The following is a 23,655-nucleotide window of genomic DNA, read 5'->3' on the forward strand; positions in this document are numbered from 1 at the left end:
TCAGAAGGTTCAAATCCCCACAATGGGGACAGCACGGGTGGCGCTGTGGTCTAGTAAATCTGTTTCGGATTGCAACCTCAAATTCTTAAGACCCTGCTTTAGTTCATTGTGACAAAGAAAGTTTAAGGCTGAGTTTTGCATTTCAAACATATGACTGATTTCACGATGAATACCTAAATCAGTTCCCCCCCCCCCATTTTCTGCATAATTAATACAAATAAAATGGATTTAATATACATGGGCAGTTTTACACAGAAGGCTAGCAAGGTTCTTGCTTCAATTGATTTGCATTGCAATACTGGCGAGAATGGAGGGAAAATTAAAAGTGGTTTTGCACTGATCTTAACACCAAATTTGAGAATCTATACCAGTTGTTTGTTGTTTAATCGTTTAGTTGTGTTGCCCATTTATCCATGTGCCAGCTATGATGTCACATGTGCACATTGGAGTGCATGCATTTATATTGTACATGGAATAGGTTAACCACCTCCAAAGCCCAATTTAAAAACTCAAAAGGCGTGCGGGTGGGTGTCATTTGTGAAAAATGCCTGTAAATGATGAGCATGCCCACTTTTTCCCGGTCCACAGAACCTGCTACTCCACCCAGCGAGGTCAGCTTTCTGAGAGGTTTCTGGAGGGATTAACAGGTCCTCGAAAGTACAGGCCTGCTCCTCATTCCATGCGCGCCTAGATAACACGAGGGCGCCGAGGAGCCCGGACCTGGCTCAGAGGACGCGGTGGGCGGGGCTTGAGCAAGAATGTCCTCGGAATCACCAGCCCCAAAGGCGCTTCTCAGCGAGATTACGCACGCTAGGGGGATCTTCGTCGTATTTCTTGGAATAATTGCGCCGAGTAAAAAAAAGGGGGGGGCTTCAAACTGAACCACCCTTCGAATTTGTTTGGAAAGTATTAGGATCCAGCATGTTCAATAGGTGAACAGTAAGAGCAGCCGCGTTAGTCTTCTGCAAGAAAAGCAGCAAGGCTTGTGGCATCTTAAAGATTGACAGATTTAGTGTAGCAGACCTCGAACTAGACAGAGCCCGCTCCATCAGATGCATCCTTCTGCCATATAAATATGGGAAAGTCGTGGAATAAATATCGGTATGGGGAAATTAATACATACGATTGTAATCAGCGGTGGGGGTCAAATGGCCCTGAAACACACACAAAAAAGACAGTCTGCCTCAATCGTAAAGCTTAATTCTGCAGTCAATTTACTTAGGTGACCCTTTTCATAGAATTACCACAGACTGCGCTTTCGGCGTTTTACGGCGGTTTGGCCCCATTGTTTTTATTGTCTCTTTCATATGCCCATTTTACGTCCCTGTCAACTGAGAATAACTGTTGAAGCATACGCTATGCAGGGGGGGGGGAATTATGACGTAAGAAACCTGTTACTTGTTGAGATGCCACAAAACTCATTGTTGTGGTTGTTTGAATAAAGTAAGATGAACGTGGAGTGCGTTTCCCTCTCCGATGGCGTAGCCAGCGCTTAACCCCAAGCATCTGGTAATCATAGAATCATAGAATGGTAGAGTTGGAAGGGACCCCGAGGGTCATTTAGTCCAACCCCATGCCATTCAGGAATCTTAAGCTTCCGTGACAGATGGCCACCCAACGTCTGCTTAAAAGCCTCCAAGAAGAGTCCACCACCTTCCGATGAAGTCCGTCCCATTGTCCAACAGCTCTTGCCGTCAGAAAGTTCTCCCTGGTTTCTAGTCAGCATCTCTTCTCTTGCAACTTGAAGCCACTGGTTTGGGTCCTGCCCTCCGGCGCAGGAGAAAACGTCTTCAAACCTTGATCCATCCTGTTGGTTTCGGTGCAGATACAAGTTCAAGATTACTGATATCAGGATTGTTCCTTAAACTGCCTTCAGGACCGCGATCTTTACGTGGGTTACTGACCCCCCCCAAACACTCCCACGCCATCCTCTGCCCACGCACCTTTTGCTTCTGCTCTTTTTTGGGGGAGGGAGAGTTCGTAATGAATTTGCCTTCCTCTCCCAATGGTTTTAATGCAGAATTCCCACTGAGTAAGCCTTCAAGACGTCGGGATCTAGGGAAGGAGGTTTACTCTGCTGAGTCTGACTTTCCTGAAATTGTTCAGAAAAGAATAAAGGGATTGAACAGTATAAGCCTTTCTGGGAAGGGAATAGCAAAAACTCTTGTGTGTATCTGAAGACACAAATCTCGGCCATATAGATATAAATTTCGACCATACTGTAGTTCATTTGCGAAAGTTATTGTTTGATTTTACACACTTGGTTCGCGCGAAGAGTTACTATTTCTAGTGGATATTCTCTCTAGATACATGCATAGAAACATGCATATCAGGTTCAAAATGAAAACAGAGGAGTAAACAGCTGCATTCATTTATCTTTATTAAAATTTATATACCGCTTGATTGTTTTATAAATAACTAAAGCGGTTTACAAAAATAATAAAACAATGACATGATCAATAAAACAGTTAAAATCAACTATTTAAAGCATGTATCAATGCCTGCATTTATAAAAGACTCCTCCAAATTTTTCCTTGCCTTTTATCTTCTGCTCACTTTTTGCCTACGCTGACACGCGGATTTTTTTTATTGAGAGCGAACAGTTGCTATTTCTGGAGTAACTAGATAGAGACAGGGGTTGGTAGGTTGGTAGATAGTATAGACTACTTTATTTGGGAACTATCCTGATCTGTTTCAGTCAATGCAGCTTTGTCAGGATTTCACAGTAGAGTGGAGATTCCATCCGCTTGAACTTTCTCACAAATAAAGTTTGTTTACGGCTGGACCATCAGAACTGAGTAAATTATCTAAATGTCTCTCTCTTGTTATGTCTAGGTGATCACCAACGTTAGAATATGGATTTCAGTGGGTCTGCTCTGAATATGACTTACTTGGATGTCACCAGTACATTGCCATTATTGTTGGGCGTAGAATTATTGCCATTTCACTGATTCACTTCTCTCCTCTAGCGAAATTTAACATCCCGATCCTAAGTAGGGCTTATGAATAATGGGACTTCCTTTCCCCACTAGTATGTTCAGAATATCTCCTGGGAGTAGCCCTGCCTGTTTTGCCTAAATGCTTCCAGCCGGCTCGATCCCAGGAAGATATTCCCCAACAAGCAGAAATGGAAAGCTGAAACTGCAAAGGATGGTCAAAACACACGAGCTGAACTATATTTTTTTGACAATGAAAATATGAAGCACGATTCAAGAAGGCCTTTCCCATTTCACTGGGACATTCGTTCATGACGCTTCAAAAAGGTTCTATTCAGCTAAGAAATCGTGTGGCAATTGTTTACACATGGCTGGAGGCTCTTTCTGATGCCAGTGTGCCTTCATTGATATTATTATTATTATTATTATTATTATTATTATTATTTAATAATAATAATAATAATAATAATAATAATAATAATAATAATTATTTATTATTTATACCCCGCCCATCTGGCTGGGCCTCCCCAGCCACTCTGGGCGGCTTCCATAAAAACCAAAAATACAGTAAAATATCACACGTTAAAAACTTCCCTGAACAGGGCTGCCTTAAGATGTCTTCTGAATGTCAGGTAGTTGTTTATCGCTTTGACATCTGCTGGAAGGGCGTTCCACAGGGCGGGCGCCACTACTATATCATTGCAATACAGTCCTCCACTTCTGTATGTCCGCCTCTCCATCCACTGGTATCTTCAAGGTCCAATCTGACGATGTAGTCTCTTGCCTACAGTACTTGATGCCATCATAACCTGGTAAGGCTGGAAACCGTGCATTCATTCATTCAGCCAGCCAGCCAGCCTTTATTGGCATAATTTAGACAGTAAGGTCATGAAAGAAAAAGAAGAAAGCAACCACTTGCCAGGGAGTCAGTCCCATTGAACTTAATGGGGTTAACTTCTGAGTGGGTTTGAGTGGGTGGGTGTGGGTGTGTACCTGCAGGGGACAGACGGACTGCTAAGGCAGGATTGCTAAACTGTGGCCTGCCGGATGTTGCTGGACTCCAGCTCCCTTCAGCCCCACAGCCAAGCATGGCCGATGGTCAGGAATGATGGGAGTTGCAGCCTAACAAGATCTGGCGAGCCACAGTTCATCCACCGACACAGCTTGAAAGGGCCACTGCTTCTTTCTGATTTTACTGAGTTTAGGCCCAACGACCCCCTAGGAAGTGTTGTTGTTGTTGTTTCCCTTCTCTCTATCTCTCTCTACCTGTCCAACTGTTTTCCCGTTTGGTAGCAGGGATTAGTTTCCGGATTTCCCTCTTCGCCACCAGCAGCATTCAACCGCTCTACAAACCCACACCCGGCAAGACTTCAGCTCGGTCCGCAGCCTCCCGGGTTTCCAACTGAGGGGGAGGGAGGAGAGAGGGGGTCGCCTTCTGCTGGCGCCTTGCAAAGGAGGAAGCGCACGCAGGCAGGCTAGGGAAGGAGGGAGGGCTCCCAGCGCGCCCCGCCGCTTTTCCAGTAAGCCTCTCTGTGTTTACGTTATGACATTTTTCTGTTTGTAATTATTTTTTATTTTAATTTATGTCATTTTTAACATGAGCCAGACCATTGCTCTCCCCTTTCGCCTTTTGTACACAGTGACTCTCTTCATGATAGTATGTCCTTTTCCATACACACACAGATATACATATCCCCTGGTATATTCCCCCACCTCTTCCCTTTTTCCGAGCGTGTTTACTATTCTTTATTAACAGACTTTTTTCTAATATTTCTTCCTCTTCCCAACTCCCTCCCCCGCCCCCCAGCCTGCCATTCCCTGGTGTGTCCGCTTTTTTTTGTTTTTGTTTTTTTTAAAAAAAGAATTTGCCCTGTCTTGCTTTATTTGTTTGTGTGAAATTTAGTTTGAAAGGAGATCAGAGGGAGCAGGAGGGGTTTGTCATGAGAGAATGACCAAGTGACCCGAAGTCTGATTATATGTCATTATCTGGAGACTCGGTGTATCCAAATTACCAAAACGGCCTCACTCAGCCAGATCAATTACATTTAGATACGGAGAGAGAGAGAGAGAGAGAGAGAGAGACGGAGGAAGGGGGGCGAATGAGGGAAGGGTTGGATACGCAAATATAGGCACGCCGACACCTCTCTCTCTGAGTGTGGAAGCGCAGATCCTTACGCAACTTTCGTCAGTGCAATGTGCTCAGCCTAAAAAACGCACGTCGGTTTGAGCACCGTGGGATCGCGCAGGTAGAAGCGGGCGCTACTTGCGTAAAAATGTATTCACGTGTCCCGAGGTTCGGATTCATAGTTTAGTCGCCCCTGTTCTAGAAGGCTAGTGTGAACCCAAAGGAGACCGTGCTCATCCAAAAACAAGGTCTGAAAGCAAACGTCAAAAGGCGCCCAGTTAGCCACTAGTCGTGAGATGTGTCAAGGGGGGGGAAATAGAGCAAGGGATCTCTTATTAGTATCAAGTCGTGTAGGAATACAAACTTGCCAAAAGCAAGAAAATGTTGTAGTGCAGGACAAATGTAGGATTGCCAATCCTCCCCAAGAGTTTAACCGCCACTGTAATCGGAGCCCCCATCATCCCAAGACAGTTTTGTAGTATTTCCAAAAGATGGTCGGCGTCTGACTCCGGCGATTCTCCATGTTTTGCTTTTCTTAGCTATTACCATTACGCACATAATATTGATCTACCTAGAGGTCAACTTCAAAATCTGCAGCTAGGGTTGTCACTTTTTTCTTGCCATCACTCAGTTACAGGGCAGGCAGAACTTGTCTACACGCGCCCCTTAAAGGCACAGGAACCCTGGCAGGGGAGATGAGGTAACGCGCGCTCAATTTGTTAACAATTGCAGGGCTCTGAGGATGGAGAGAAGGGGAGCAAGGCCATCGTCCGCACGGCTGAGAAGCAAGGCTCCGCCTTCCATCCGCTGTCACGCCATTCCATCAGGCTGTAGCAGCGGGTGAAGGGGAGGGGCGCAGGGGCCCAGGGACCACTCCACTGGTGCAGCTGAAAGACCAGCAATTCTCGCTTCCTCCTCCTCCTCCTCCTCTTGATCGGTTTCCATCCCAGCTGGTCATCAGAAGAACTTGTGACTAAAAACTGGTCGATATAGTACTTATTTTCTCCTGTTTCCCCCCTCCTCCCAATATGAGAACATGTCTTGTGTTTATTGGACTACAAGTTTCTTTCTTTAGTTCTGGAGTGGCTGTTGTTTTGTTTTTGCTGAAGAGCAAGGTTTAAAAAAAGTGTTCAGTCAATCAAGTGGGGAACTACATATCCATATCTCAAAAACAAAAAAAGTGATCGGCCTGCCCCATTTCTTTCTTTCTTTCTTTCTTTCTTTCTTTCTTTCTTTCTTTCTTTCTTTCTTTTTATACTACCTCCCTATAGCCGGAGGTCTCGGGGCGGTTCACAGAACAAAATCAAAATATAAAACCTCAAAATAAAAACAACCCAATAACCCCGCCCCCCAATTTCTTCTAGCATTAAATAAAATTTGGATCGTTATACGGATGGGTTAGGCAGTTTGTTTCAGATACTTCATATTTTTCCCACAGAAATTGATAGACCATGCAGTGGGAGAGTCATCCACTCCTCTAGATAAATTTATCTAGATAAATTTATTTATCTAGATCCCGCCTTTCTACTAAAGATCTCAGAGGAGCTAGTTGATTTTCCCAAGCCACCATTTTTATACTCCTTGTGAGGTAGGTTAGGTTATGAGTGTGACTGGTCCATAATCACCCAGTGACATGGGCCAAGGAGGGGCAGGGAAGGGCAATAAAAATACATAGCAAACTGAGGTTCTGCGCCCCCCTCAACAAAAGGTCTGCCCCCTAAGAAAAATCCTGGCTACGCCCATGCTCAGTGAGATGAGTGAGAATTCGACCTGGGTTGTGTCCCTCGGCCCTAGTCTGACCCTGCAAGCACTTCAGCTCGTTGACTTTACCCAAAGGGTTGGGCTCGGGCTGCCTGCAGAAGGATCGCCCCATAAGAATGGTGCTCATTTGCCCTAGACTTAAGTGGGAATGAGTTTTCCCCGGAATCTTGTAGAAGCTATGGATCCGAGAGCTGGGCATTCGTAGGCATCCTGTCTCTCAGCGTGGCACCGATTATCCTTAGAATAGCAACCTTGCAGGCCGCCCTTAAGCTTGCTTACTCTGAAGTATTTCCACTTGGCTTTCTGGAATATACTTCCTGGTGAATATATTTAGAGTTTGAGTCTTAATTTGCTCCTCTTCCTTCTGCGTTGAATGGTTATTCCTCCTCAGCTTCATCTGCAGCTCCCAAAGAGAGCAATACAGTATTTATATTCGTGAAGGGCGGGCGCATATAGCAAAAGCAAGTTCACAACCCAGCCAAGCCAAAATACTTGGGTTAGACTTAATTTTATACCATTGGTTGATCTGGGGTCGAAAGAAAACCTACTAAGCAACATGCGTGGAAGCAAACGCACTTGAAAGCAATGGGCGTTCATTGCTCAGAGGTAAAATGCAGGCTGACCCACCAGCCCCCGTTAAAGTTCTAGGAATCTGTAAAGTGGTTTCCTCCCAATGGAAATCATCGAGCCTCACTCATCCTATATACTTTTACTTGGAAGTAATTCCCAATTAATTAAAGTCCTTAATTATCGAAGATAAATAATGAAATAAATAATATTTCTAACTTCCTTCTCATAAAACATCCCAATACGATTAACAGTGAAAACATCAACAATCAGGCATGTATGAATGGAAGGGTCGTCACACATTTCATATAGTGTACAATCTGTGTGCCTCCAGTCACAATGGCTTGAGTTGCACAAATCCACAAGTGTATCCTCTTTCACACAAACGCTTGTATTGCAACCTTAGACGTGATCCACATATTGTCGTCAGTGAGTGATACAACCCCCATTTTGCAGTTGGGGCAGAATTCACTCATTCATTTATTTGAAATATTTCTTAAGCACCCCTTCATCAAAAGATTCCAGGGTCGGTTGTACATAATAATTCACTGTAATGCCAGAATAATCCTTAGGGAATCTGAAATGGAGATACCAGCCAGCCCCCTTTTTATTTTGAGTGAGCACTCTGAAACCTTCGTTCACACAAACAAACAGGTACACCGTGGCAGAAATGGTCTGGTTTCTTTTGAGTAACAATATTAGCTTGGTAACACCCAGAGTGGCCCTCTATGCAGTGGCTGCAAAAAATAAAATGGAATTTAAAAATCCGGAAAAGGGGGTTAGATAAAATCCCTAAATTGTTGTGCTGATTCGGAGATTTAATTTGAAATCAAATTGAATTTTGTTTGAGTCTCTGGTCCTCATGGATGTTGGCACATATTATGGCTGTATGATCTGCATTGTTTTATTGGTACTGTTGCTGTGAGTTTGTCATGGCCTTTGACTAGAACAATAATCTTATATTGATCCTATTGAGTGAGCAGTCTTACTGTGCAATCCTTTGCATGTTTACTCAGAAGTAAGTCCCACTCTGTTCAGAAGAGGTTACTTCCTAGTAAACGTGCTTAGGATCTCCACATCATGTTGCAAGATCCATTAGGCTGTGTCCAACCTTACTCCTACTCAGAGACGACCCATTGAAATGAACGGATGTGACTAACTTAGGCACATTGATTCCAATGGGCCAACTCTGAGTAGGACTAACATTGCTTACAACTCATTTTGATTTCAACTAATATTTGCTGTACGCAACTATAGGAAGAAGTCCATGAATCACCCCCGCCATTGTCAGTGTTGACAGCCTTACTTCCAAGGCTATCACCTTCAGCTAAAATTTGATTATTGAAAGAAAAAGACGACACGGAATAGCAACAAAATCGCATGTAATTTACTCTGCTTAATTCTAGAGACTTTGTGCCATGGGTCTGTAGACTCTTACACGCAAAAAGAAAACATGGAACGAAGATCACAAAGAGATGCTTATTTTTATTTTTACCTTTAAATATGCCCAAGACAAATTATAAAATGTGCGGGGGGGGGGCGACGATATTACAGCAGAGATGAGAAAGAAACCATGCAAATAACAACTGTTTAAATATGGTTTCCATATTTGTTGTATATAGGGGGGCAGGGAGAGAGAGAGAGAAAAGCGAAAATCACCCTAGCAAGACTTCTCTTAGAGATTCTAATTTCTGCCCACAGGACTTAAGTACCATAATGCATTTCAAACAGGACTTGAGATCGGAGTTGGGTCCCTCGCACCTTAAATCTGCGGCGAGCTTGGGCACTCTAGCTTGTCGAATAATAACATTGGGAAATGGCTTAAGAACCCAGGAGCGCTCCAGCGCCTCGATGGCACTTCGAACAAGCCAGCCCTGACACTTTATTGATACCACCCACCCACAAACAAGTATTTTCTACTCCCCTCGTCGATTTGTGTAACTGGAACTGCTGGGGTGGGGGCGGGAGGGAAGAGGAGGGGGAGATGCAGCCCGCCAGATGTCAGCTGGCCTTCAAGACTCCCGGATTTCTGCATAAATTAATAATCTGAAGAAAAAGAAGGTTTGGCGGAAAGATGATACAAGCCTCTGCGAATAAACCTGTCAAGCTGTAGCCTGACCCCCCTAAAACACAATCAAGCTTGCTTGCCAGTGTTTCCTCATGACTTCAGTGAAACTTGTTTCTGTGGCGTTTTAAGCCAACCGTTTCTCCTGGCTTGCCTCTAATCGGTTTAATAGGAGGAGATGCAAACCACAAACCCGCTGGAGTCACAGGACGGCCTTTAAATCCATCGAGCTGGGAAGCAGACTGTTCCGTTGCCATTCTCGCTGCCCCGACCCCCGAATGACTCGAAGTCCGTCTGCAGTGGAAGGGAATCCAAAGAAGCTGGGCGTGACACGAATGGAGCGCATCTGAGAGAAGAACGGGATATAAATATGCAGCTATAAGAAATATGTCAGCATTATGATCTTTCCCTATAAGGATTCTCTGTCTGTCTGTCTGTCTGTCTGTCTGTCTGTCTGTCTGTCTGTCTCTCCATGAACGTGGCGTATTCTGATGAAGGAGGTAAAGGCAATGATTTGCCTCCATTGAAAATCGTGGGTGCAGTTCCCAGGAAAGGGGACGAGAAAGAATTGCTATTGCAATACAGGGGCGGGGTTGAAAACATGCAAACAAACAAACAACACATCATGTGATGACAGCTGGTATGGCGGTAGGGGGGAATGAAAGAGGAAGAGCGGCCGACCTCAGGTGCCACCTTGCAAATATTTACTACTCCTTGGCCTTACTATGGCTGAGCTAATGCTGAGTTGAAACTTTGGCAGAACCCGCTCCAAGACCCACCAGCTAATGTAAGGAGGACGATTTCAAAGTCGATGAATACACCCAGAACTTGATTTCATTTCACTGCGATTTAGTTCCAGGTGAACCAACCAGTTCGGGGTTAGGCTGTAAAGAGCACAGGGCAGCCAGATCCTAAACACAGGTTTTGATTGGGATACGAAAAGTCACTACGGTTTAGAATCCCAATTTGGGTAGGAACGAACGAGAGGGAGGCGGGAGAGAAAGTGGCGATTGTCTTCTAAAGAAAACTGTTTAGCATCCGCGCCTTATTCGGGTTATAAATGCAGGCGGTCGTTCGCTGGGTTGTTTGGGAGAAAGAAAGAAAGAAAGAAAGAAAGAAAGAAAGAAAGAAAGAAAGAAAGAAAGAAAGAAAGAAAGAACAGGACATCACGTGCCGAAGTGTGTAGATTAGAACGAGGGCCACACGCTGCCTGGTTTGGAGAGGTGCATTTCTTATTTGGGACCGTCCTGTCGCCTGGTGTATCTGCTGTTTTCACTGGGAGCCCAAAGAAGCTGTTTAGGAGTACAAGTCAGTGACTGCAGTCCTACGGACGCTTATATTTTGGAGCAAGTCCCATTCATCCTGTTGTTGTTTGATTGTATTTGGGAGCGGCTTTAGAGGCGGAGGAGCCAATACGGGGGAACAAAAACTGGCACAGAAGTAAATCTCAGAATTAGTTTCCGAGTCAGTATGAATCAGATCGCCGTGCTTGCAGAGGGTTTTTGGTGTGTTTTTTTTTTTAATCTTAGGGGGAGAGCGCTCTTGTATTACCCATCAAAACTACAACTGAACAGCTTACATTATATTCCTGTTTTCCTCCATTCGCTTGGCTGCTTGACTTTAGAACTCATTTTTAAGTGGCAATTTAAAAGCCGTGTGCCGGCTCCTTCATTGTTAATAAGTTGGGAGGAGGACGAATAAAAACTAACTCTTAAAACACAAAAAGCGTTTTGTTTTCGATTCCCTTCAGTTAGTCTTTGAGGCTCCTTTGGTATGAGTTTTGCAAGCGAAAACAAATGCCTGCAAAAGAGTGCACCTCTCCCTCTCCCCCCCCCCCGTCCTCTGATACAGACTCGCATAATATAAGCACATATTTTCCCCTACTTGGGTTCATTTTTAAAAGCAAAGGGGGAAACGGAAGTTAGAAGGCAAGGGAAATAATTTGGTTCCCAAGAAATAAATGTGTGGCTTGAAAGCACGTGGACCGAAAGGGTCCCAACGCAGCCATCTAGCCGGTCCCGCCTATGTCACCTGTCCAGCGCCTTGCGCACGGAGGACTCTTGTCCGCGTCCACGAGGCGGAGCCCTCCCGGCACCCGTAGTTCAGGACCCTCTCCGGGACATACCTTGACCTGCGATTCAGTGACACACTTTGCTGAACTGCGCCCTCCCTCGGACTTGCAGAATATCCACTCCGCGGTGCTCCAGTTCCGCCCAGGCTGCTTTTACTTTTTCACACCAGTTTGAGAAGGCTCAGGCCAGAAGGACAACGAAGCTCCCTTCAAAGGCAACAAAGAAGCAGTTATGAATGTATTGCTGGGACTAGAATCCGGCAAAGCGAGCAACCTCATTTCTTTCTTCTTCTTCTTTTCCTTCTCTCCTCTTTATCCTCCAGATCAGCATCCGCGCATTTCCCAGTAGCCATCCTCCTAGTTTATAATTTTCTCTTCCCTTTATTCCTTTGCTCGTCCACCTTTCCTTTTCTCCCCTTCCTGCTTAGCAATCCATAACTCTGAACATCCTCCATCTGTGTCTCCGTTTATTTATTTATCCTGCATCCCAGGAAGCAGAAATATTGGAACTGAAACCGGTTGGGAGCCATCCTCCTAAACACGTCCGCAATAAAGCGTTTAGAATCCTACTCTAATTCGACTGAATCCCACAACCGCTCTCCTGCAAACCATCATTTACTTAAGCAACCTATAGGTGTGCAGATTTTCAGTCTAAGCTAATAATATATACTACTATAACCGAACGTGAGCTCCTGTCTGTTTTACAGTTTTTAAGCAGCACCAATATTTGGAAATAATCATAAACCTCTCGAAGAAAAAGAAATCAGTGCTGCATTGTAGTGGAGTTGAGTGCGCCTTTCTACGAAGTCACGCCTTTAGGATTTGAGTGGAAAAGAAAGCGCATACAATTTTTATTAGTATTATTCGTAGGGTGTGTATCTGTGGGAGGCACAGAGAGTGTGCATGCCGGTGTGTGCAGAAGATTTCAAAGGAGACTATGGGAAAGGAAAATAAGTGATCCTGCGCAGGCTGCGTCAGCCTGGCGGTTTGGGGTAAATAAATAAAGACACAACTTCTGAGAACCGCAGGACGCTGCGTCCTATTGGCGCGCTTTGCAAATCAAGAAGTGGCGCTTTAAAGGCCGCGGTTTGGGCGTCCTAGATAAGGGAAGCTGCTCCCTCCCACCCCAAATAGCATTCCTTAAACGGTTTGCGGGCTGCTCTTCTGATCAGTATCTCAGGTGGCTCTGGTCGCATTTCGCTCTGCTGCTTGCTTGCCAAAGCTTTTTATCCCTGGAGATATTAGGGAACCAGCTGCAGCGGTTCACCACAGCCGCTCTTAAGTTTTTCAGGCTTGCGTTGGGGGCACGCCTGAGAGATGGCACGCCATTTATTTGCACTCGAAATTGTCTGCAAACAAATAGGTCCATTCAGCCTCTGCAAAGCCCACATTTCTGGATTGATTAACTAACGCGCGCGCGCACACGCATGCATCCAACCAACCACAACGCACCCAACTATTATTCAGATCCCCTCATAGCTTTTTCTGGAGCAATGAACTCTTGCTAAACTTTGGTGAACAGCCGGACCCGCAAACTCAAAACTGGATTGTGGTCCAAACAACTCAGATCCTAATCTAAAAGGATTTTGTTCTAGGAGGAAATGAGTCCCGTTGCCTATGTTCAAGGGATCTTATTTCCCAGTACGTGTGCACAGGATTGCTGCGTCAGAACACATAACGAAGCATATTCCTTGCAAACAAAATCAATTGAGACCAAATGCGGGATCACTTTGCTTGGAGATCTGGGTGTTACTCGTCTTACAGTTCACGGCCTTGCATGTCTGCTCGGGAGCGAGTCACACTGAATTCCAAGGGCCTTGCTCCCAGAATAACTGTGGGCATAGGATTGCCACCAACGTATGCCTGGACCTGAAAATCGGAATCGGGCCAAACGCTTGGATGCAACCGTGGTCCGGGTGAGGACTCGGATTTTCGCATCCTTGCTGCTCTCCTGACAGCCATCCTTCACTGTAAGTGGGCGCGACCCAAGTCCCACCGAAAGCCATGGCCCAATTCTCATGTGACTGAATGGTTAGGATTGCATTCGATGTTCTTCCCTGCGTTGTACATCACGGTTTCGCAAGAATAATAGCCAGCCACGAGAGCGCCCTGGATTGAGACAGGAACACGCCGCAATACACTGAAAACAGATTTGCACGTCCCATTATAACATTCATGTGGCTTATATTTCTGTTTGTTTCCATTATACTACCGCTATTTACTCTGCATATTTAATTCAGCTCTCCACTCCCGCACTGAGCTACACATACACATCCACGCCACCGGGATATACCGTGCGCTTAGGTTTATTTCAGACGCACAGTATTCTGTTCGGAGCAAACGAGAGGAACGGTTTTAAAATTATGTAGGATCTCGCTGGTGTTAGGATCATCTCCGGCGGCAGACCGTTCCTGACACTCTGATGTTAAAAGTTCACAATCCTAGTCATAATCCAATTGTAAACCAGATTGCACTCCCATTTGAATAGAACAGGATCAGAGTATAAGACTTATTTACTTTTCTTTTTTACCCTAAGCAAACAGCAAAGCTGCAAAACAGCAACCACGCCCTTTCATTCAATTTCCATTCATATTAAAGCCGAGGGCATGCTCCGGTCTTAGGTGTGCTATGCATTGCAATGCACCAGCTGAATTAGGTTCAATACCGCTGTCCCTGTGAGGATGCATGGCAGGGAGAACCTATAAGCCTTTCACCACGGTCCTAGCATGCTTACTCGGGAGTAAACGCCGCAGCGTTGTAATGAGGGTAATCCAAGTAAGGGCGCACGGGACCCCAACCTTAATATTTTCCCTTCACTTTTGCCGTTCAGATTAGACTGTAACCAATAAACTGGAAGACAAGAGAAGCGACCTTGGAATGGATCCGCATCTCCATGTTTAGTCTGCCCTACCTTCTCGCAAAATGTCAGGAACCCAAGAACATTTTCCCCCTCTGTGGGCCTTGCAAAAGCCTGCGATGCGCAAACAGTTAAGCCGAAGTGCTAGGATTTGAGCCCATGGAAGCGACCACAAATAAAGAAATCGTATTTCCTTCCAAGGATTCTCCTGGATCGGTGATTTGTTGAACTCCGATTTTGGAACCGCGTCCTAATCTGCTCCAAATCCTACCAGTTCTCTTGCCAAGACTGGAAAGATTCTTTTGCCCAGCCAGTGAGTCTTCTTGGAGGAAGGAGACAGGGAATGTACTCAGATTCCTTTCTCCGAGCTACCAGTTTCTCTGTGAAATGCAGTTGGGGATCCTTTTTCCTGTTACAATGTGTTCGACATCTCCCAAGCACAAAAATCTATCCCTATATCTGTTGGCGTTGTGCCGGGCCTGCCTATTAAACATCTCTTTTAACAACTCCCTCGCCTAGGCATTTTGATATAGATATATATATATAATATATATTCAGTATTATGATTATTGGTGAAACAAGAGAAAGACAGGCAGATCTTTAAATTTTGGTGAACTGAAAGGAGAAAATAAGGTCACGACGTGCTGTTAAAAAGATTTGGTTACTTACCCAGTTGGGCTGGCTAAGTGAAGGGGAAGCTGAGTTCAGGCAGGGATTGTGTGAACGCCCAAACTGCTGAAATAATTGATTCGGGTTCACATTGCTTTCTTTTGAAAACTAATTTATTCCTTAAAATCTCTCTTGCACCCGACCCCCGTGCTTGGCCTTTTGGGCAACGGACTGTTTTGTACAGACAGGAAACAAATCCCCCCGCTTTACAACTGATTCGATCTAGTTTTTGCTTGTTTAATTTTTGCCACGTGTATAGTGCGATTGACAACTCCGGATAAATCCTAAGTAAACCAGAAGTCTGCTGTAAAGTGAATTGCAGGAGGAAACTCATTAATAAGGTCCACTGCAATTGCATTTTGCACTATCAGGGAATTTTTCCTTGTTACACCGATTCCGATTACATTGTAGGTAGAAATGGATCTCAGTGATTTTTTTTGGGGGGGGGGGTACTTCCAAGTGATAGCATATTGTGGCATTCATTAGGGGGGAAATATTCTGAATGTCCCACACTACCCTAAAAAAAAATCCTGAAAAAATGTCCCAACAAATATTTGTAACTTCATAATCCATCACATCACCGCTACTGCTGTCACTACTCTGTGAGTAACACAGTCCATATTGCAAGATCATAAACAAGCATACAGTGATAGAATATATACTAACATACGGGTGCATTATAATTATAATTATAATAACATAATTATATTGCATGCAGAGTATATTCCAAACCTTAGAACCATAGAACACCTTAATTGAGATAATCAGCTATTTTAGTCCTTACATCTATCAGCCTGTCTATCTGTTCCTCCATCTGGCTCTCCATATCATCAACCCAAATAAATGCATGCACGCCCGCATACTTACAGCGAAACGTTGTTAAACCCTCGCGTTAACCTCTGCTGATGCTTGGAGGGGGGGACCCTTTGCCTCGTTTGTTTTAATTATATTATGGATAGGAACCGCAGCCAATCCTAAAAGAGAAGCCGAACAATTAGCAGCGCGAAGATCAAAAAAAGTTTTATGGCCCGCAGAGGGAGGCCCCGCCTCCCGGCTGCCCGGATTGGCCCGGAGAGCCTCTGACGACATATATTAACCCGAGCTGCCCTAAACATGTAGCTGTACATGGAGATCGGCTGGGAAATTCGACCAGTGCCCTGCGCAGCTCCGAGACCGGGAAGCCTTTTTTGAGCCTTGATTTTTTTCCCCTCCATCGTCGCCAGCACCACCATCTTCTTCATTTTCGTCCTCTTCCTCAGCTTCTCCTTCGGGGCGAAGAAGAGCTGCAGATTTCCCTGGTGGGGCAAGCTGCGAAGCAGCCAGCAAAGTGGATGGGAGCCGGTCAGATTTAACCGCAGGAGTCGCTTCCCGTCCAGGGAGGAGAAGGAACTGGACCCACTGGGCAAGCTGGGGGGGACATTCCAGCCAAGGGGAGGCTGTCGGAGGAAAATGCAGGTGTAAGTAAAGATCCCCCCCAAGCTGTATTCATATATATATATTTAAAATCCCTCTAAGAAGACGCCACAGGGAAAAAAAGACAGCGAGGGAAACTCACCTCTTGGAGACGGGAGGGGTCCCTCTTTTCAGGGGGGGACCCTGCTCCCCTTTCTTGTCTTCCTTCGCCCCTTCAGCCCCAACCTCCCGGGCCGCATGAGTGCCGAGGGAGGCCCTGATCCTGCTGCCTCCAGGGGGCTCGGGGGGCTCTGCAGCTCTCCTCCGATGGCCACCAGCCTCTGCTAAGACGCTCTTCTCGGCAGCGCAGATCCAGGGATCGGGGGCGCGGGGCTCCCGGGGCCCCGGCGATGAGTCTGGTAGGGGGCTTCCCGCACCACCCCGTGGTCCACCATGAGGGCTACCCCTTCGCCGCCGCAGCAGCAGCCGCCGCCGCAGCTGCCGCCGCCAGCCGCTGCGGCCACGAGGAGAACCCCTACTTCCACGGCTGGCTGATCAGCAGCCACCCTTCGGAGATGTCTCCTCCCGACTACGGCATGGCGCTCTCCTACAGCCCCGAGTACGCCAACGGCGCGCCGGGCCTGGAGCCCCCCGCGCACTACGTGGGCGGCGTGGCCCCCCCGGGCAGCGGCGGCGGGCCGCCGGGTTTAGGGGGCGGCCCGCGGCCTGTCAAGCGGCGCGGCACGGCCAACCGCAAGGAGAGGCGCAGGACTCAGAGCATCAACAGCGCCTTCGCCGAGCTGCGCGAGTGCATCCCCAACGTGCCCGCCGACACCAAGCTGTCCAAGATCAAGACGCTGCGCCTGGCCACCAGCTACATCGCCTACCTCATGGACCTCCTGGCGAAGGACGACGCCAACGGTGAGGCCGAGGCCTTCAAGGCCGAGATCAAGAAGACCGACGTCAAGGAGGACAAGAGGAAGAAGGAGCTGGTCAGTACGGCCCCGGAGGGAGGGAGGGAAGGAGTGGGGAGGGAGCGCCGGAGCACAACCACACACACTCCCAAGCCCAGTCCGAAGAAGGACGCTCTTCTCCTGAGTTGGGAGCGGGGCCTTCTTTCCCCCAGAAGTAGCTGCTCTCGAAGTCTGCTTCCTTAGCAGTCAAGAAGAGGGAGGCGGCCTCCTCCTCCTATTCCAGCGACTGTCGGAATGCAATTTTCCTCGGCCCCATGGCCAATGGTCAAGGGTGTTAGGAATAAGAGGTGTAGCCCATCAAGCCGTGGAGGACCACAGGTTTCCCGCCCCTGTACTTTAGGGAAAGTGTGTCCAAAGAGGACTTCGTGGAGCCCCTGAAAAGCATAGCCCAGTGAAGTGCAAACACGTCTAGGATCAAGGCTACGTCCCGAGAGAATGGAATGGAAAGGGAGATCTAAGCTTCTCGAAGGGGAGCAACGCTCCACTGAAACCAGTAGGGTGTACCTAAGAACGCAGTTAGTTGCTTTTGGGGAAATCCCGTTAACTTGTGGAAGGTTTGCCTCCACCTTGTTGTGGGGAAAAGGAGCGTCCCGTGTCCTTGCTTTCCATGGGATTTAATTTCCAAGGAAATATTCTGAGGGCAGCCTCTGCTAAAGCGTTGGCTTGAGCTCCAAATCCATTCATACCCACGGAAGATCGCAGCCTGCGAAGGTTGCTCTCTGGGCTGTGGGAAACCGACGTGTTGAACACGTGAAATACTTCCCTATCCTCTTCCAGATGGGATTACAGTAGGTAGAACCCGACTCGTTTACAGGCTCCCCTCTCGCACACACGTTCTTTATTTAATAGAAAGGCTGTGAATCCGTAAATCCGTGGAAGTTTCCAGGAAGGGAACGCGCAAGCGGGAGCCACTCCATCACTTTCCTTCCCCGACTTGAGAGGCCTTAGGGCAGGGGTGGGGGGCTACAGCTCCCGGCAGCCTCAGCCAGCAGGGCCAAGGCTTTGTAGTTCAGCAACATCGCGGGGCGAGGGGAGACACAAACTGGTTTAGAGAGATTGTTCTTCGCTATCCCAAAGTAATCCTTCTTGGCCCTTCAAAACATACGGAATGGGGTGTTTCCCACTGACTTCCAAAATGTCACAAGAGACTCCCTTGATGCTAGGGACAAATTTCTAGTCGGTTTCAATGCCAGCCTTTCGCTTTCGCCCTCAGTTGCGGATCCGAGTGGAAATGTCCCGGCTCCCCTTTCTGAGCAAAACTCTAACCGGCTCGCTCTCCTAATCGACAAGTCGCTGATTTCAAGGGACTCTCCCTTAAAGCAAACGGGATTGTCTTTAAATTAGTGAGTTGTGGATTGGAACTGATGAGTTGTGGATTGAGGCCCCAACCAGCAAATCTCCAGAGAGAGCCTGCGGTTTAAAGAAACGTCGACAAAGACAGATCCCTTTGGGGAAGGAGTAGGACACACACACACACACACACACACACACACATTAAAAAAGATCAGTGGGGTTTCAGATGTGCTGTTGCAGGCTGCAGTCCAGCGGAGGGTTGTGTGTGTTTGGAACCCACTTCCTCATAAGGCTGTAATCTGCAGGTCACATAGTAATACTGAACCCTTTAACTGGAGTTCCTGAGCTACGCGTTGATCACACAGTAAGTCAGGAAAGTTCTATTTACTTTGAACTTATCAGGCAAATGTATTGCGGGGCGAGCTCCGCCTTCCACCAATAATTCAAAATATCATGCCCTCTTCCTTTCCTCCAAGAATTTAACCTATAGAATACGCCTAGTTAATCGCGAGCGGGAAGAGGAAACCGGTTACAATCACAAGTTTTCTGTTTTTCTTTAAATATAATCGGGAAGGATGTTTTTTTAAAAACAAAACAAAACAAAACCAGCAGTTGCTAAGGGACCAAGAGCTGGAATTGAATCTCAACCCGGATTAGAATGGTTAAGGTTACAAACAATCCTGAACAAAAACACTTGGGATGCATTTTTAAATACAATAAAAATCCAAAGTAGACTCCATACATTTGCTGTGTTATCTTAAAGCGCTAGGAAACATCTTCCATTGAAATAGGTGGTATATCCAAATAATTGCATTTAGCACTCTGAACTGGAATTTTTTTAAAAAAGGTTTGAGTGCATAATATTCGAAAGAGACGATCCCCCAAGGGGTGGTGGTGGGAAGATATTTCCAAGTATTTTGGGACTCGGATATTGCCGATATATAATACTCAGCAGATCAGTACTCTCAGATCCTAAGCATGTCTATTTCATAAGTAAACCCGCGGTCGGTGCTTCCAGGTCTGCTCAGGGTCTAAGTTAACATGGAGGGGGGGCGAGGCTATACAGCACATCTCATACATTAATTCCTTAACTTAGGATACCGGGGGGAGGCATTCATTGCCTTGGAAGGGACTTTATTGGAAATACAGGAAGGCTACAAGCAGGCTCTGGTGACTGTCGTCTCCAAGAAGAACCCCTGGGTCTTTATCCCTCCTTGTGACTTGGCCATTTATAACCAGTAAACATATGCAACACGTGTGTGTATAGGGGGATTTAAAATCTATTCGTTTTCCATTCAGTTGGAGAGAGAGAGAGAGAGAGTTATTGTGTAGACAGTATTGAGATGTGGGGGGAAGAATGATGAATGAGTAGATGCAAAGTCGTTTGGGGGAGCTGATTTATTTTGTAGGTTCAGTGTTTACTTAGACACATATCCCACAACCTCACAGGCCATTTGTCCAGCAACCTGAGATTCTGGGTAGCTTATACACTATTGGGCTGTTCGGTGAGCCGAAGGACTTTTATTCTTTGCTTTGCTTTGCTTTAAAGTGTGTATCCAACGCCTGCAAATATGAAAGTCTTTTATAGTTAAAATAAAGTTCATCCTATATTTGGAGAAGCACTGTTCGCTCGCGTTTGGAGGGCGAGCCGATTCAGAAAACCGTTAAGCCTGGAAAATTAAGCAGGCCACAACAAATACTATACTATAGATGAGGCTACAATTCAGTGCAAGCTTCGCTTGGGTGTAAACCCCACAGAACTCCCAGGCCTTTAACTGAGTAGACGCGTGTTGGGTCGCCGTGGGAGCCGCTTTCCTTCCCAAGGGTTGAGCTTTTGCGCTGCAATCGGCTCCTCAGGCGATCCTATACACACAGCGGCTGCTCCGAATGCTCAGGGAAGCGTACTCCATTGCACCAACTCCGCAGCCCTAGCTGGGTTGTGTTAAGTGTGTGGATCTGATCCCTCCACGTTTTGCGAGAAAGCCCGTTTCAGAAGAAGAGCTTGCTCCGTTTGCTCCGAGGCCTCTCAAGCAAACGGACCGAGGCTCCTTCTACGCCTCCCTCCTGCCAAAGAGGTGCGGGCGGGAGGAGGGCAACCCAGATAAAACGCAGGGAGATAATCTCTTTGTTTCTCTTCTCCGTCTCCTCTCCCGGAACAGAACGAGATCCTGAAAAGTACAGTGAGCAGCAACGACAAGAAGACGAAAGGCAGGACGGGCTGGCCGCAGCACGTGTGGGCTCTGGAGCTCAAGCAATGAGGCGCTCGCAGGACTGCAGGGAAGGAGCGCCCGAAGCAGCCTCGTCTTGCCGGGGGACTCTCTGCGCCTTCGAGAGAGCCGCTGCCGAGCTGAGGACGTTGTTGTTGTTGTTGTTTTGGAATCGTCTGGTTTATTTATGTGCAATTTCCCTCCCCTAGTCTCGCCTTAAAAAAAAACACCCAAAAAACCGCGGATCTTGGAAGAAAAGCATTCCATATTTGAATATATGAAGAAGAAAACTCCGGCGTGGTAAGGGGGATAATGGCGTCTCCATAGTTTTTTGTTTTGTTTTTCCCCCCTCCTTCCTCCTCTCTCCCCTTCATTGAATGTTATTTTTGCTTTATTTGTATAGAACACACGGGACAAAAAGAAAGAAAGAAATCTCGCAGGCATTAGGGTGTCATGTGAAGTGTATGTGTTTAATACTTGCCCCGTTGGGTCAACGTGTTGATGGCGATCTCAAAGCAAGAGCCCACAATTTCTGCGTCTCGGGCCGAGTCCGGGGCTTCCCAGGTTTGTCCTTTTCCCCATTGTGGTCGCTCAGAGAGCTGGGAGAGATTTTGCGACAGCTCTTTTGTCCAAGTGCACTTCGGTCCTTAAGGAAGCGAACCGAACGTTCAAAATTAAAATAAAAGTAAAAACGAATCGTCCGTGGAGCTGAATTTAATAACGCAAAGGTGTAAACGCTGTACGTATTCAATAAACCACTGTGTGTGTGTTTTCTAAAACGAAAATGTTCGATGCCTTGAAATGTTTTTTAACCCCTTTCCTTCCTGAGTTTTGCTATTGTAATCCTGGTCATTTACTTCCATACGTTAGCTAACGTTTGGAAGTAAATGGCCAGGATGGCATATCAAGGTGAGATCCTGTCGGCTGGTGTTGCCTGCGAAAGCCTCGCTGGAAGCGGTGACACTTACTTCCGAGTAAACGCTCGGCATAGGAATTGGGGTAGCAAGCTTATGCCTTTAGTTTTGACCCTGGTGAAAGGGTAAAAGAGAAATATCAAAGGCGGGAGATGTTTTTCCCCCGAGACTTTGGCTGCGATCCTGACCACGTTTCCGCGGAAGTAAATTCCACCCTTGCTCAGGGGGCAGGGAAGCATTTACACTGGGCCAAATACTATTTCTCAGGTTGATATTTTTATAGTACTTTATATGGGCCGTAGTAGAGCACTAGATCAAGTCAGAAACAAATTTTGCTTTGTTTTCTCTGAGGAGTGAGAGAGAGAGGTTGTTTAGTTTTACTGAAGCTGTAATAATTTAGTGATTTCTAAAGGTGTTTGCTTGCGAATGAGGGAGGATACTGCGGACGGGAGCTAATCTGGATATTTATTTCGTGCTTATCGGAGCGAGCTTTTTTTCTCGGCCTGTTGTTTTCAGAGGTAGCAACCGGCCGGGCGTTGTAGGGAGAGGTTTTGTGCTGTGGCAGCGCCCTCGTGCTTTGGCTGGGGCCAGGCCAAAGATGGTTTAGGAAACCTCGGTATACCGTGTAAGTGATTATGTAACTTGGAGCTTTATGTCAAGTATGAAACAGGGAGCAAGGCTAGGGATTTCGGAAAGGGGAGAAATGCAAGATTTACAGTGAGATACGGTGACCTGGATATTAACTTTGTGGTTCCCTAAAACTCTCCTGGGTTGCACTTTTCCTTCCAATTGACTGCAGCGAGTCCATTTATTTAAAGTGTGTGTGTGTGTGTGTGTGTGTGTGTAATCCTACTCTGGCAAGGGCTTCCGAATTGGGCTCTGTAATGTTCTTAAGGGGAGCGAAGAAGAGAATAAAATGGGCTTATCTGGGATGGAAACGCCACCAGGCCGGGGAACAGACTCCCCTGCCTTGAAGCTCCTTGAAACTGACCAGGGCTAGAAACCGCCTCAATAAGGCGAAGCTGGCTTCTAACAACCCGAAGAAACGCTGGTGTCGCGGAATAGAAAAACCCCGTCATTCTCGTCCCTTTTCAAAGGACCTCGCTCCCTCTTCGCAACAGCATTGCCCAAAATTTCCCAATACTGCTGCTCAGTCCTGAGTTTTCTTTTCAGCCTTTTCTTGACCGGCCTGAAAACATAAGCGGCGCTAACGGAGTTGAAGTTGAGGACTTAGGAACCGAGTGGCGTCCGTCGTTTTGCGTGGGGTTTAAGCTTGTCCCCTGAGGAAGCCTGCTTGGGTCTTAATCGGGCTTTCAAGGTTAAGCGAGAGGATTTTTCATTCTTTCTCCCGAGCTCACTTTTATAGATCTGTAGCCCCCGGGCTCCCGGCGTGAATGGAACAAGACATCCGCGCAGGCTGGCTGGCTCTGCCCCAGATGTCTCTGATGTGCGTGGCTGTTGTTTTTTGAAACCTCCTCCCCCCCTTTTTTCCCTTTTTTTAAAAAATGGCTCGCCCTGGCCGTGCTCGGACGAAGAGAGAAGGTAGATTTCCAGCTGCCCATAAAAAGATAAGCAGGGGCCTTTTACACCGCTGGCCAGGCCGCCTTGACAACAGGAAGGTTGCGAGGTTACAACAACGAGGCCAACGTGGTGTGCCCTCTTCCAGTCCCGGGGTCAGGTAGCTGAGGCTTGGAAGAGCTGTGTTTACAGACACTTGCCTGGGAAGGAACATTCCCTCTACCCCCCCCCCACCACCATCTCACACTTTTCTTTTCAAAAAAGTTAACTCCAGCTGCTGTTGTAGCTGGATCCAATCTCTCCTTT

At 46.8% G+C, this 23,655-nt stretch overlaps 1 protein-coding gene and 1 long non-coding RNA gene across 5 annotated transcripts; one reads left to right on the top strand and one right to left on the bottom strand.

Moving 5' to 3' along the window:
• Positions 1–8,854: 8,854 nt before the first annotated feature.
• Positions 8,855–16,036, bottom strand: LOC310770519. 3 transcript variants are annotated; one of them, XR_014552208.1, is made up of 4 exons: positions 15,919–16,036; positions 15,052–15,114; positions 11,580–11,732; positions 8,855–9,800 (listed from the first exon to the last, which is right to left on the bottom strand). It is a non-coding gene; the product is annotated as an uncharacterized lncRNA (long non-coding RNA). The 3 variants fall into 3 exon arrangements; XR_014552209.1 differs by having other exon boundaries at positions 15,052–15,117; positions 15,919–16,034; XR_014552210.1 differs by lacking the exon at positions 15,919–16,036 and adding an exon at positions 15,836–15,918 and having other exon boundaries at positions 15,052–15,117.
• An 817-nt stretch (positions 16,037–16,853) lies between these two features.
• Positions 16,854–21,702, top strand: HAND2 (heart and neural crest derivatives expressed 2; the record flags this gene model as incomplete). 2 transcript variants are annotated; one of them, XR_014552167.1, is made up of 3 exons in its annotated part: positions 16,854–17,435; positions 20,870–21,217; positions 21,321–21,702. XR_014552167.1 is itself a non-coding variant. In XM_083631384.1 (2 exons), the coding sequence occupies 2 exons, from the start codon at positions 16,854–16,856 to the stop codon at positions 20,966–20,968; spliced, it is 681 nt and encodes a 226-aa protein (XP_083487510.1). In that variant the 3' UTR covers positions 20,969–21,702. The 2 variants fall into 2 exon arrangements, 1 of the variants encoding a protein (XP_083487510.1); XM_083631384.1 differs by having other exon boundaries at positions 20,870–21,702.
• Between the last annotated feature and the right edge of the window lie 1,953 nt (positions 21,703–23,655).

The sequence above is a fragment of the Podarcis filfolensis genome (assembly GCF_964270895.1).
Source record: "Podarcis filfolensis genome assembly, chromosome: 9".
Classification (NCBI taxonomy): Eukaryota; Metazoa; Chordata; class Lepidosauria; order Squamata; family Lacertidae; genus Podarcis; species Podarcis filfolensis.